This window comes from Cyanistes caeruleus, chromosome 24, assembly GCF_971803275.1.
Source record: "Cyanistes caeruleus chromosome 24, bCyaCae1.hap1.1, whole genome shotgun sequence".
Lineage (NCBI taxonomy): Eukaryota > Metazoa > Chordata > Aves > Passeriformes > Paridae > Cyanistes > Cyanistes caeruleus.
Window position 1 is genome coordinate 4,264,646 of NC_141724.1, and position 13,972 is coordinate 4,278,617.

The window sequence follows — 13,972 nt, forward strand, 5'->3', positions numbered from 1 at the left end:
TGCCAACGGCGCTCCCCATTCCCCACACCCCAAAGCCCATTACAGCCTACAGCAGCTGCAGAGCCCTTGGTGGCTGCTTCCCAGACACCTCAGGATCTGGGCACGTGAGGGTCTGGGCACACAGGACCAGGACTGGGCACCCCAGGGTGCAGAGCAGGATTCCCAGGATCAGAGACAGACTCCCTGGGGACATGGACAGACAGACACCCCTGGCAGCGCCAGCGGGGCATGGGGCTGATGTGTGAGGCACCGCCCTCCTGTTCCAGGCAGTTTCCCAGTTTATTTTCTCCACTATTAGATTCCAGCTGGCAGGATGGTTCCTATAAATATACATAAGGGCTCATTTACATGACGGTTTATTCGGGAGCAAATTCCACAGCTGCCTGGCAGACGCTTCACTCGCTGCAGCGGGTGAGAGCCATGCCCGAAACCAACCCTGCCTCAGTTTCACCATCTGCAATCCAGGCGACAGGGAATGGCTTTCCCCACATTTTTGACAATCCATTCCTGGAAAACCCAGGGTGTTATTATCAAGGCTATTTCTAGCCTGGTAAATGTGTTATTAATATGATTATTTGCTGTGTGGCAATGGGTAATTGCCCTGGGTAGGGGTGACACCAGCGTGTGTGAGCTGCTGTGTGGGGACAGTCTCAGACCCAACCTGCCTCCAGCTGAGGGGAAACCTCACCCCAAAACCCCAGGAGGGCACTGGGATGTGGCTGGTGGGTGATGGGGTCCCAAGGCAGAACCAGGCACCCGTGGCAGGTGAGGGGATTTGGTGGCTCCGTGCTCCAGCGCTGGAGTCCGGCTTGTTTCGATCATGATGATTAGCTGAGTCACAGCTGGGGTGCTGCTAATTAAATGTATTTCTTAATTAACAAGATCACAGAGAAGGCCTGCCAGCCCGGCTTGGCTTTCAATCACGGCTGACAGAGGCAGCTGTGGCCACCAAGTGCCCGAGGTGTGGCGAGCATCCCGGTGCTCAGCGCTGCCCCGTGGCCGCTCCACTGCCCTCCTGCTCCACGGGGCCGTTCCCACAAGCAGCAGGAGTGTGAGGATGAGGAGGGCTCATGCCTGGCATCACCCAGTGCCTGGCTGTGCCACTCTGGGGTGCAGTGAGTGTGTCGGGGCTCAAAGCAGGGCTGGGCCACCCCCTACTCCTGCCCTGTGACTCAGGGCTGCTTCATCCCTCCCTGCCACCTGAGCCCCGACTGAGCCTGGCTATTAATTAATATTAATAATAGCCCCCTGCAGCTGCTATTCACTGACCTCAAAGCACAACCTGAAGTAACCCCGATGGGGAAATCTCCACTCCCCACCGGATGGGGAAACTGAGGCACGGGAACTGGGGCAGGAACAGTGCCAGAAGCTTTCCCTGCTCATGCACAGAGTGGAAGATGGGGAAGCAAAACCCCAGGGACTTCCCCCAGCCCCACGGCGATGCACGGACGGGTGAGCCGCAGTGGGTGGAGAGGGCTTTTCTAGCTGGGAAAAAAAATAAAAATAAAAATTAAAAAACAAAAGATAATAAAAAACTAACTAAGCAAATAAATAAATAAGCCCATTGTGGCCCCCACGCTGAGCTGTGCCCCACGGCGAGGGGCTGCCGTCTCCCTGGGCAGGGGGAGGCTCAGCTCCCCGGAGGGATTTCGCGTGTCCTCGCCCGCCGGTGCGGGCGGGAGTCGGAGCTGGGGCTTCTCCCGGATTTTGGCAGTCTGGTCATGTCCTGCCGGCAGAGCAGCAGGACTGAGTCACGTTCCAGCGGCAGCAGTGACTCACGGACCCCCCAGCCTCCCGGGGAGCAGCCGGCACATTGCAGAGATTCCTGGATGGAGGAAGGAAAATAAAATTAAATAATAACAACTGCCAGCTTCCCCCACCACCTCCGCCCCTTCTTCCTTCCCCCAACCTCCTGCAACACAGGCGCAAAACAGCAAATTCCTGCGCCACCGGGAAACACCTCCCGCCTCGCCAGACGCCGGGATGCACGACCTGCTTCTCAATTGCACGAAATGCCCTTTGCCGGCACCTGCGGGGGCCACTGAAAAGCAGGTGGAAGCTTCCCCCCCCTCAAAAGCTCCCCAAAGCATGGGGACACCCCCACAGAGAGGTCCTGCCCGTGCATTGTAAATGGGGTGCAGAAGGAAGGGATCCCCCTGCTGATCTGAGTTGCTCCTTGAGGGATTTGGGGGTGTGAAGAGCAGGGTGGGGTACCCCAATCCTAAGGTTACACAAGGCTGTGGGCTGTTGTTTCTCTTTTTTTTTTTTGGGGGGGGGGGGAGGGATATCACAAACATTTTACATCATTTAGCATCATCTCACATCCTTCCATCCCCCATGCTGGGGTGCCCCCAGACTCAGGGGACACAGAGCAATGCCACGGGGCAGGGCTCTGCTGTGGCTGCCTCCCAATTCAATTTATTTCTTATTTAAAGCGCTTGGCGGGAGCAGTGGAAGCCCTGGTGGGCTGCAGAGGCTGCATGGTGGGAGAGGCTGAGCTGCTGCAGCTCTGGCACCGCGGCGCTGCAGCGAGAGCTGCTCAAAATCTCTCAGCGAGGGGGGAGCTGCCCCACAGCCCCACAGTGAGGAGTGTGCTACCCAAAATCTCACAGTGAGGAATGTGCTGTCCCCGAGAAGGGACTCTGTGGGTCACAGCCCCTCCAGGGATCACCCCTATGGAACTCAACACCCACAAGCAACACCCCACTGTGTGGGGCTGGCCCCTATGGAGCCCAGCACCCATACAACCAAAGCCCAGGGGTTATAGAGCAAAAACTGCTGCCCCAAACCCCAAAAGAACAGTCCCTAGAGAGCACAAAACCCATCCCATGTAGTGGGACCCCACTGCAGGAGGAACCTGCAATTAATGAGCAAGAGAACATGCCCAGTGGAACAGCCCCCAAGAGGGGAAGTGTCAGCCGTGTAGAGAACCCCTGCAGAGCCTATGGATCAAGAGCCCACAGAACAGCTCCCAGAGCAGCCCTGCAGGCTGGGGCTGTGGAGTTCTATAGGCCCATATGGTTCCCATCCCACCCCACAGCTGGAGGAGCACCAGCCCAGACCCTGCTGAGCCCCTTCCTGGGGATCAGGGGGAGATTGCATCCCACAGAGCCCTGCAAGGGGGGACCACAGCTATGCCCCTGCCAGCTCCCTCTGCTCCCTGATGCCCTTGAACCTCTCCACATCCCTCTCCCACAGTGTGGATGGAGGTGTGGTACCCAGCCAGGGTTTGGGGTGAGCACGGGACAGTGGAGCCTCTGCAAGGGACACGTTCCCCTGGGCCCAGGCTGGGTGCTCTCTGTGATGGGTGTCCCGGCCCCAGCGCAGGCACTGTGGGTTTCACACGGTATTTTGGTCAGTGCTTACGAGAAGAGGCGCGGGGGGGCCCGCGGGGGGGATGCCAGTAAATGGCCTGTGAGCCTTCCCCATTCTCGAGAATAGGAAACTGTGACTTCTGCATGGGGGTTTCACTTTCTGCTCCGGAGGAGGCGAGAGGCCAAACTGCTCTGCTTGACCACTGCTGTGGCACCACCTGGGGATTGAGACACGATGGGCAGAGAAAATTCATCAGTATATTCTCTGCACATGAAATTTTAATTCTATTTATTTATTTATTTATTTATTTTTGGTAGGAAAGCAGGGTTGGGGAACCATGCAAACGGCTTAAAGTTCGGTCTCCCACCTTCCTGTTTCGGGATGTTCAGGGCAGTGATTCTGTCTCCCTGTCTTTGAGGGTGGCACGATGCCAAAGCCATGGCAGTGACCTGCCCCAGTGCCCCGCCACCCCCTCCATCCCTGGGTCACCTCTCCTCTGTGGCAGCATCCTGAGGCACCCACGGGTGCTGCAGTGGGGCAGTGGTCCCGAGGGTGCTGGGGGTCAGGAGGGAGGAGAGCAGGAGCTAGTAAAAATAGCGCCAGGTGCCCTCTGCCCCGGGAGCGAATCCTCACTGGGTAAACAGGAAATCTATTCTTAGGCCATTCACGAGCCGAGGGCTGAAGGCAGCTCCCTGCTCCGGGCTTGTTTTGTTCCTCACTGACACAGGGGTGACGCCGAGGTGGAAGGGCCACCACGCAGAACCTTCCAGCCCCGAGGGCTTCCCCTTGCTCACTCTTTCCTCCTGGCAGCACCCTGAGCTCCCCGGCTTTTCCAGGGCTGCTGGGGTTTCCCTTTCCCATGGGGTGATGGTGGGAGGTGAGGGCTGCTTTGGGGGGTCTCTGGAAAGCCCTGTTTGTGCTGTTTGCCTGTGGGCTCAGCCCCGTGCTCAGTGGCACCCTGAGCGCCACCTGCTTTGGCAGAGCTCTGGCCCTGACACGTAACTCCTCTCCCCCTTCCTTGACGGGATCTCATCAGTTGGAGGAGATAAAACTGCCACAGCTTGTCCTTTCCTGGGATGAGCTGAGTAAACTGAGGAAGGACATTGCTCACAGCTTTTTCATGCCTCCCCAAAGCCCCCCAGAGTGGTGATAGCTGTGGTTCACCTTTATCCCCCCCATCCTTTCCCTAGACGTTGTTCCCATTTGCTCCACCTCCCTTCCCAGTTTGCTGGGATCTGTTCAGCTCCCGGGCTCTGCCCAAGGCTGCTGTGCTGCAGCTGCTGCATGGTCCAGGCACAGGCAGCAAGCCCTGCCTGCCAGAGATCATGGGCTACTCCAGCTCTGTGCACAAGGGCCCTGCCAGGCTTAGAAGTGACAACTTCCATCTGGATAACATTTTTGGGAAGCTAAAGAGAATGCAGAGAGGAAAATGTGTGGCTGCAGCCTAAAGCACAGACTGAAATGAACAGGGGTGCTCGTTATGCTGATGATGGAGAGGGGGATCACAGCAGCACCTGTGTGGAGGCATGATCTTGTCCCAGAGTGTTTTCCCCCAGGAAACATGTACCTGAGGGAGGTACAAAGGTGGAAGGTGCTTCTGGGTAGGAGTGAGCGTAGGCAAAGCCTAGGATGGGCAAGAATGAGGGCTGTCTGTGGTTAAGGGGTACCCCCACACCATGGGGCTGCAGTGTGAGGCCAGGAGTGGCGACAAGCTGGAAAAGGGACATCCTGAATCCAGCACTGGGGTCCCTGGGCTGTGAGGCTGAGCTACAAGCCTGGTCCCTGACATATTTGTGACATATACGGAAATGTGGAGCCACGGAGACAGTCCCACGGGGCTCTCGGGAAAATACACGCCCAAAAAAGGCTGCATGGAGTGCAGAGAGGGGTCGCAGGTGGGGTTTATCTCATCACTCCGGTCCCACAGACTCTCCCGACTCGGGGCATCCCCTGGCTGCGAAGGATGGGGCGGTGCTGCCCTCGCGTGGCCGCGGGCGGCACCGCACAGCACCCGGGCTGGGGTCTGCGGGGCGCGGGCTCCCCAAAATCCCCTGTTCCCTCCACTCCCAGCGCCTTTGTCTAGCGTGGAGAGAAGGGAGGGAGAGAAAGGGGGTCCAGCTTGTCCGTGTGGTGGCAAACGTGTCCCCATCTCGCCCCTATCACGATGGAAAACCAGAACGCGGAGATGTCGGGGGTCTGCCTGAAGCCAGCAGAGAGCAGGCAGGGGAGGTGCGACCCACCCCCGGCAGCGCAGGGGTGGGAATCGCCTCATTCTGCTTCATCACACGGGTCTGCATCCTCCTCCTCCTCCTCTGGGTGTGTGATCCCTGCAGCAGAGCGGGCCATGGCCTTCATCCAACGTTGTTTCAGCTCCTCAGTGTCAGCCACGAAGGTGAACACCTGCCGGGACTGCACCAGCTGGAAGAGGTGCCGGGACTCGCTCTGGGGCATGTCCCGCACATGGTAGCCCAGCAGGGGGATGGAGGTGTGGGCTCGGACGTCCTGCCAAGAACAGAGACAGCGGTGGGAGGCAGGGGATGGGCACAGCGGGATGTCCCCTGAGAACAGAGAGATGTCCCCTGGGCACAGCGGTATGCCCCCTGGGGGTGGATTCGAGCCAAGCCTCACCTGGGGGGCTGCATAGATGTAGAGCACGAGGGGATCGTCCTGTGGGATCACGAACCAGCCCCGTGTGCCACCCTTGCTGTTCTTGTCCAGCAGCTGCAGGGAACTGCAGAGCAAACTCCTGCTTGAAACCTCTGCAGCTCCTTTCTGCCAAAATAACCAGCAATCCCTCAGTACCCGGTGCAAATGGTAGAAAGGGCACTGAGCTGAGATAATTTCCTGGAGAATTCCCTTCCCACACTCCAGAAAACCTCTCCAAAGCAGGGGCAGGTAAAGGGCTCTCCTGGCTATGACGGCTGCTGACATCCTGTGGTGAAGTGAGCCCTGGATGCTCGGTCCCAAGGCTTGGATCACGAGAGAGGGTGATCAACACATGCGCCTTCTGACTGCTGCGGGAGTGACTCCCAGCCCTCCTGGAGCGGGTGCAGGGCCAGGCTGGGACAGCGAGGCTGAAGACCCGGGTGGGTGGCAATGCTCAGAGGGCATGGGGAGGCCGGGCAGAGGGGAGGAGCTCACCTCCAGGATGCCTTTGTGCTTCCCCTCGCGGTCCTCGAGCGCCGTGCGGCCAGTGAGGAAGATGAAACACTCCTGGCAGACGCGGTTTGGGCGGTTCCCATCGTACTGCAGCTCGGCCTTGTAGTCGGAGCAGCGAGCACACACCACCTGCAGCCACCAGGCAGGGACACTGGTGACACTGGGGCAAGGCTAGGGGACCTAGGGACAGCTCCATGAGGAGCTGAGGGGTACGAGCAGCCTAAGCCTGTGAAACGGGTACAAGGTGTAGGAGGTGCACTCCTGGCCCAGCAGCCACCTGAGCAGGCCAGGGGGGAGGGAAAGGGGCACGGGGGTGACTCACATATCCACAGGCTCGGCAGTGGTGTCTCCGGCGGGTGATGGCATTGAAGGGCTCCTTGCAGCGCATGCACATGGTCACCATATTGTCCCGCACCCACTGTGGGGCTCGGCGGCCCAGCTCCTCTGTCTGGGGGTGAGAGGCCATAGTCTGGGTGGTGCCAGCCCCTCTGTCCTCACCCCTTCCCCTCCTCATCCTCCCCCCAGGTCGGTTTAGCTTGGGAAACTGAGGCACAGATAGGCAGGTGGGGCACAGGGAGAGCAGGAGGGTTACCTGCAGTGCAGGGGTGACTGTCTCCAGTCCATGGACTGCTGTCTTAAAGGTCTCACTCCTCTTCTCCCTCCTGTCAATGGCATCTTGGAAGGCCTAGAGGGGAAGCAGAGCTGGAGGGGCACTGGGGGTGCTCTGACCCATGGCACCCAGCTGGGATGGGGAGGGCTGTGCCTCCTCTCCCAGCACTCGGTGGTACCTTGATCCAGGCGTTCATCTCCTCCCCAGACCTGGGGACAAAAAGGAGGTGGATGAGCTGCTGTCCCTCCTCCCCAAGTGTCTGCATGATGTCACCCCCATACCTGGCTTGGAGCTCCAGCGTCCGCTGCTTTCCTGAGACCAGGAAGGTGTGAGGGAACTCGGTGTCCTTCAGCTCCCGCACCTGTGGGAGACCAGAGAAAGGACGTGGAGCTGAACCCACTTCCAGCACACCTTGACGTTTCTCCATGGTGTGGGGAACAGGGATGTCCCTCAGGCACAACACCTTGAGCCCTCATATCCCACATGCACAAGATTTCACTGGCTTTTCCCCGGATCACAGTATCAACCCCACACACAAAGCCACCCCTGGCTCCAGCTCTTCCCTCCCTCCCCAGGAAGTTCGGGAATCAGCCATGCCCCAGAGCAGAGTCTTTTGGAGGAGTCAGGAGCTGGGGGAAGCACAAGGACAAGGTGCCTGTCTGACCTTCATGCCCTCCACATCCATGCGGAGGTGGACCTGGAACTCGGCGCCCACCTGGATGACCTTGGGCACACAGTACAGCAGCATATTGTTGAACTGGGAGGGGAGAAGAAGGTGGGTTGGAGCCCAGCACCACCTGCTCTGAGCTGTAGGCTTCCCTGGGGTCCTTCACTCCCCAGGCCTAAGCTGGCCCTTGGGAAGAATCCCACCTAAACCTTGTCTGTTGCTGCCTCAGCTCCCTCCCACCCTGCAAAGGTGAAGCATCTCCCAGGGCTGCCATGCACAGGGATCAGCAGATTCCCAACCGTGTCCTGCAAAGGGTGCCCTGCACTGAGTGGGGTCAAACTCCCCTAGCTCTGAATTCATCCCCTCTGTATCAAGGTGACCCAGCAACACCCTGGCCAGGCTATGCTGCCCCTCTCCCCACTCCCATCTCATCTGCTCCCTCCCCTTGCCCCAGGCATCCCAGCTCCCACCAGGAACAGGTACTTCTCCGATGTGCTGTTGCTGCGGGTGGAGATTTTTTGGATAGGTCCCTCCTTGATCAGCTCGTTGGAGGGATCCACGATGTCATCCTCGAGGCCCAGCCTCTGATAGACCACCCAGAGGTTCTGCAGCCGTTCCTGGGGGAGGCAGAGGGCCCTGTTTTTGTAAGATACTGAGCAGTCTAGTCATTGCTGGGTCCCCTCCATGCCCACCTCCCAGCCAGTTGCTGAGTACTGCGAGAGGTGGCACAGTTCTCTCAGCCCAGACTGATCTTCAGGAGCAGCTTCCAGCCTCGACCAGCTGGTCCCACCCCAGCTGATGCTACAGATGTGATTTCCCCTGGCTGGGTCTCCACAGCTGAACCCACAGGGCTCTTGCCCCCTTCAGGGGGACTGTGCTGTCAGTTGCAAAGCATTTCCTGGGACAGGGCCTCACCATCTCAGCAATAGCTGCATTGGAGTGCTTGGCCACCATAAAAATCATCTCCAGGGCTTCTGCAATGAGAACAGACAGGCTGGAGGTGAAACACCTGCTCTGGAGCTGTGGGAGGAAAGTTCTGGCTCTGTCCCTCATGGATACACATGAGTAGCAGCTGCTGCCTTTACATGAATACAACCCAAGTGGTCCTGAAACACTGTGCAGAGTCTGGGTACAGCTGGACTGCACATGGAGGAGACTTGGAGGGACAGACAGCCCTCTTCTGTATCCCTCCGTCCCAGCAGGACTGGGAACTGTGTTATCCACAGGGGTCTGAAAGCTCCCCCAGCTGCTACGGGTGTCTTTAGGGGATACTGTGGACACCTGACACACCATCCTCCCCCTCCCCAGCCCCTGAAAAGGCAGATTAATTCCTCTCCCTGCTAGAAAAGGACCAGACTGAGAGGTTTATCCAAGGGTATGGGGCAGCTGCTGAGTGAATCCAGGTACTCTGGTGCCCATGTACAACATCAGGGGTTGTTATTTCCCTACAAACCCACCCTGCCCTCCCCACGGTGGAGACCCAGAGCCCTTACTCTCAGCATCGCCCCTGTCGGGGGACTGGGGCGGGAGTTTCCGGACATAGTCCTTCAGGAGGAGCTCGTAGCGTGGGATCCTCTGCACAGGTTCCAGCATGTGGTGCTGCAGCGTCAGGTTAGCACAGACCTTCCTCTTCTGGTCAGGGGCAGCAGGCACGGAGAGAGGAACAGTGACCAAAGCAGCTCCCACCCTCTGCTGTTTCCCTGCTCCCAGGAGATTTTGGGAGCTCTGCTGCAATTCCCCCGCCCTGCCCTTGCCTGGATGTCAGCAATGAGCTCCTGGAAGGGTGGTGATTTCTCTGACCAGGCAGTGATGAGCTCCACGGCCTTGTCAAAGTTCTTCACATACTCCCCATACATCTTGAGAAAGGGTGCAAGTTTCTGGATCACATCCCCAATGCGGGGGTTGCAGTTCCTGCAGGAGGGAACCACAGACCAGCAGCTTCCTCAGTCTGTCACGACAGACAGTGAGGGATGAACTGAAGGACCATGGTGGAGGACTGAGGTTTTCCCTGCTGCAACCTGCTACATCCCCACACCATTTCCTGCTCTCCAGAACAGGAATGTCCCCACCCTGCAGCCAGCCTGGGCTGTTCATACCCAGGCACACTCTCAAACCACCTGAGATATCACCCAACTTTCCATACTGTGATCTGAGCATTTTAAGGAAATGTTTTCCAGCACAAAACATTTGGAGCAAAACAGGCTGAGCTCTGGTGGGAGCCCAAACTCAGTCCTGCCCCCTCCCCTATTCTGGCCAAGCCACTCAGGTGTCCTGCTCTCCTGCAGCTCACCAATCCTCCATGCGCTTCTGCAGCTCTGGTAGGAAAAACTCAGCATGGAACTGGTAGATGGAGGAGATGTTGGAAAAGATCATTTTCACCACCTCCTCTGGGACCATCTTCCCAGTTTTGGCTTCTTTCATCAGCTCTGTATAGAACACCTGGAAGAAAGAAGGGTGAACAAAAAAGGCCAGGGAGATGCCTGAGGATCCCATTCCCTCTCTGAGACTTGTACTTCACCCAGTGAAAAGCCTGACTATGTAGAAGGGAAATCCCAGGCTCCAAGAGGGGAGGGGAATGGAAGGCTTTGCTGGGACAAGAGTGCTTCCCAGAGGTGTGGGGTGTAGAAAGGCAAAGGCCAGACCCAATCTCTGGCTGTAAAGACCTGTAGCCCACGTGTTTCTCATTTTTACAGCTTTGATCTCTTCAAAATCCCCTTGCACTGGTCCCTCTACTCCCCAGTTCACCTGGTCAAGAAGGTGGAGGCGGTTGACATAAGCCTGCTCTGTCTCCAGCAGCTCCAGTGCGATTTTCTTTTCCTCTGGTTCCTGCATGGGGAGCATGAGGAAAATGCTCTCGTGGGCAGAGATGAGACCCTGAGCCAGCCCTGCCTGAGTGTGGGCACCCACCCACCTCTGGAGCTCACCTGGCTGCCAGGCTCCAGGCCTGGGCCCTGTGGCCTCCTCCAGTCGTCCTCACGAATTTTGTATCGCAAAGAACTGAGGCATTTGAAGCTGAGTCCACGCCGACCTTGCTGATCCTTCTCCTCATTCTCTTCTGTGGTCAGGGAGCAGCTCTGGCTGGCAGGGAATGTTGGAAGCTGTTGGGGCTGGCTGGCTGCCTGCTTGTCCCTCTGGGCAGATGTGTTGTTCCTGCTACAAAGGAATGTGATCAGCTCAGCCATTCCCCCAGCACAGCCCCCAGGCCCAGCTGAAAGCCACCAAAAGGGACAAGAGCAGCAGCTGCCCAGCACTGACAGTGCTCTACTCAACTACAGCCCTGCAGAACAAACATCCTCAGCATCCTCCATGGGGCCAGGATCCAGCCTCGCTTCTCCCAGTGCCCCCTGCTGCTGCACCCAGTCCCTCTCCTGCTCTAGAAAAGCAGGATCCTGCCGTTCATCCCACCCACAGCTCTGGCTTTCTGCCTGCTGCCACCACAGAGAAAAACAGGGAGAAGCTCGATAGCCAAGAGTTTTGAGCCAAGAGCAGGCCATGTGTGGGTGGTATTGCAGACAGGTTGTTTTTTGGTGGTGTTCCCTCTTCCCTTTTCTGGCAAAGACAAAGAAAGCAAGTCCAGAGCAGGCATGGGGGAGAAGCCAGGCTGTGAAGGTGACAGCAAGTGACTTGTCTGTCATCCAAGGGCTGGTCCCTGAAGGAAACTGCTTTGGGCAGAAATTGGACATCCACTGCTGGCCTGCAGACAGGAGTGGGATGGATAGGATGGGAAAGACATGAAGAAATTGGACATCCAACTGCAAAGTTGAGGATAGGAGGTGACTTGAGGGGCAGAGACTCATCTGAAGAGGATGTCCGTGAGCTCAGGAGTGCATCCACAGCCATGCACAAATCCCCTCCTGTCCAGGGTGGCTGGCAGAACCCTTCAGAGACAAAGAGGCTTTTCCCATCTCTCCTGGTGCCTCCCAAACCTGTGTCAGCCTAAAGCCATGGCTGTATTGACACTGACTTAGACCAAACTATTGTCTGTTCCAAAATGCTATGCTCATTCCCAGGTTCCCCAACTTCCTCTGAAAGTCCCAAGTTACTTTTACTTCCTCTAAATCAAACTCGCACTCCAGGGGAAACAACAAACACACTGCAGCAGTGACATGGAGGCAGATCAAACACTGCAGTGGTTCCAACACATCACTGTGGGATGATGGGGACAACCACAAAGCCTGGGGAAAAGCACTCAGCAGAGATGCAGGAGTTCCTGGCATGAAAGGAAACCTTGTGCCTGAGCATCTTCAGGAATTGATGCAAAACTCACCTGCTCAACCACCCAGCCTCTCCAAGGCTCACTGAGAGCATCTCATGGGTACAAGGAATGGCAGGATTCCATATCTTGATCCAACAGATGGAGAAACTGAGGCACAGCCCTGACAATAACTTACCTGAAGCCTCAGAATTACTTTTACACCAGAGCCAGAGGAGATCCCCTTGCTCAGACCCCCGGTCTGAGGGTCCCAGCTCACACTCCAAGGGAAGGATCTGTTTTATGAAAGGAATTCTCTCTCTCCCTTAACATAATGCTTTGTGCTTCCTTTCCTAGGAGCCACATCTCTGCAAACAACTGGAAAGTCTGAGACTGGGACCCTCCCAGACACCCAGGCAGTTAATTCCCGATGGAAACCCCTGCCTACATATTTTCAAACCATGATTCCTTTCCCCAGCAGCAGCAGCAGGATGCACCAGCCAGGCTGAGTGTGAAGATGCTGAGTGTGGGGGAATGGGCTGCCACAGCCTAACCCTTAGCCAGGCAAAACCACTCGTACCCCAATGAGGTTTTGAGATTTCTGCTCATGACCCGCAGTGGGAGGAAGACACTGAGGCAGACCCGAGTGGTGAAGAATTGCAAATCACCTTGTCAGCTTCTCCACAGGCCCCAAACCACCTCCACAGTGGGTTTCTTCCTTCCCAAACCCACTCTACATTGAGCCCTAACACACCCTCAGCACCCAGAGCCCTCCTGCCTTACCAGTGCTCTTCGAATGCAGCCACCAGCTTCACCACGCTCTGCTGATTATCCACCTTTCCCTCCATGGCATGGGCTGGGAGCAGGACCTGGTGTCCAGGAGCTGCAGGAGCAGGTGCTGGGGGCTGCAGCTCCTTCTTCTGTCCCTCTCTCTGCTCTGGAGTGTTTCTGGCTGCAGTTTGGGAACGAGGATTTGCATGAGGCAAAGCCCACCCGCTGCCCTCTCTGTGGTAGCAGAGCTTGTCTCTGGGTTGGCCTCAAAAGGAAAGGGAAAGAGGAAGCATGGCAGTCTGTGGGTAGGAGAAACGCTGAGAAAACGCTGGGAATCACTTTTGTTTGGGAGGGAAGGAAGTGGTGGCACAGGCAAGGCCAGAGCAGCAGCAGGCATGGTGCAGGGCAGGAGTGACCTGGGGCACCTCCCGGCTGTGCAGCCCAGGTGGGGTGGGCTGTGTCCCACCAGGGTGGGTTCAGGGGGACAGACTGGACAGTTCAGATGGCTGGAGGGGCCAGGAATGGGCTGGTGGGACCCTGGTGCCCAGCTAGGGCTGTTGTGTCTGTCCCAAACACCAACAGCTGATCAGCCGTGGGGCCAACCAAGGATTGCTGCTAACAACAGACAAGCTTGTTGGTAATAACCATGAGAAAGAACAAGATGTAGCTGGAGAAGGGGCCACATGAAGGTAGGGCAAGACTTTTCCAGAAAGGTCTGAAAGAGTGCACTGTGTATGAGAACCAATTTGCATGGAAAGTGAGAAACCCATCCTAGAGCTTATGTGCTGGGAGCCTGGAAATCCCATCAGCCAGACCAGTGCTGCAACCAGGAGTGGAGATCTCCTTTCCTTTTCCCTCTTTTTTTTCTATTTTTTGAGGGTTTTTATTATTATTATTTATTTTATCCTTCCTTCCTTCCTTCCTTCCTTCCTTCCTTCCTTCCTTCCTTCCTTCCTTCCTTCCTTCCTTCCTTCCTTCCTTCCTTCCTTCCTTCCTTCCTTCCTTCCTTCCTCCCTCCCTCCCTCCCTCCCTCCCTCCCTCCCTCCTCTTTAACGAACTCCTCGGCGGTGTTCTCACAAACCCCGTCAGGCACTGACAGCCAACTCTGCTAATCCCTAAAATCCTCCTCCGCTTTCCGCGGCCCCTCCGCCTCTCCCGCCGCCGCCATTGCCTCCCCTCACACCGGGCTCCCCCCGCCGCCCCGGAATGGTTCCTCCCGCCGCGGTTCCTCCCGCCGTGGTTCCTCCCGCACCCCCCG

The 13,972-nt window shown here is 57.2% G+C and overlaps 1 protein-coding gene across 12 annotated transcripts; it reads right to left on the reverse strand.

Moving 5' to 3' along the window:
- Positions 1–242: 242 nt before the first annotated feature.
- FGD2 (FYVE, RhoGEF and PH domain containing 2) lies at positions 243–13,970 on the reverse strand. 12 transcript variants are annotated; one of them, XR_015279064.1, is made up of 20 exons: positions 13,796–13,935; positions 12,727–12,895; positions 10,676–10,904; positions 10,497–10,577; positions 10,042–10,190; positions 9,506–9,662; positions 9,245–9,383; positions 8,667–8,725; positions 8,222–8,368; positions 7,749–7,841; positions 7,366–7,445; positions 7,263–7,293; positions 7,067–7,159; positions 6,797–6,922; positions 6,457–6,603; positions 5,944–6,087; positions 5,556–5,817; positions 3,367–3,532; positions 1,270–1,825; positions 243–850 (listed from the first exon to the last, which is right to left on the reverse strand). XR_015279064.1 is itself a non-coding variant. In XM_086862112.1 (18 exons), the coding sequence occupies exons 2-17, from the start codon at positions 12,789–12,791 to the stop codon at positions 5,584–5,586; spliced, it is 1,974 nt and encodes a 657-aa protein (XP_086718238.1). In that variant the 5' UTR covers positions 12,792–12,895; positions 13,796–13,935; the 3' UTR covers positions 5,199–5,471; positions 5,556–5,583. The 12 variants fall into 12 exon arrangements, 8 of the variants coding, with proteins under 8 accessions (XP_086718238.1, XP_086718234.1, XP_086718237.1 ...); XR_015279065.1 differs by having other exon boundaries at positions 243–853; XR_015279061.1 differs by having other exon boundaries at positions 13,812–13,918.
- Positions 13,971–13,972: the final 2 nt, after the last annotated feature.

Bases quoted from the DNA above. Each gene is read 5' to 3' on its own strand.
- FGD2 (XM_086862111.1), bottom strand. From the start codon at position 12,791: ATGGAGGGAAAGGTGGATAATCAGCAGAGCGTGGTGAAGCTGGTGGCT. The intron at 8,726-9,244 runs GTAAGGGCTCTG...TTCTCATTGCAG, and splicing joins CGACAGGGGCGATGCTGAGA to AAGCCCTGGAGATGATTTTT. The intron at 5,818-5,943 runs GTGAGGCTTGGC...TGTTCTTGGCAG, and splicing joins ACATCTATGCAGCCCCCCAG to GACGTCCGAGCCCACACCTC.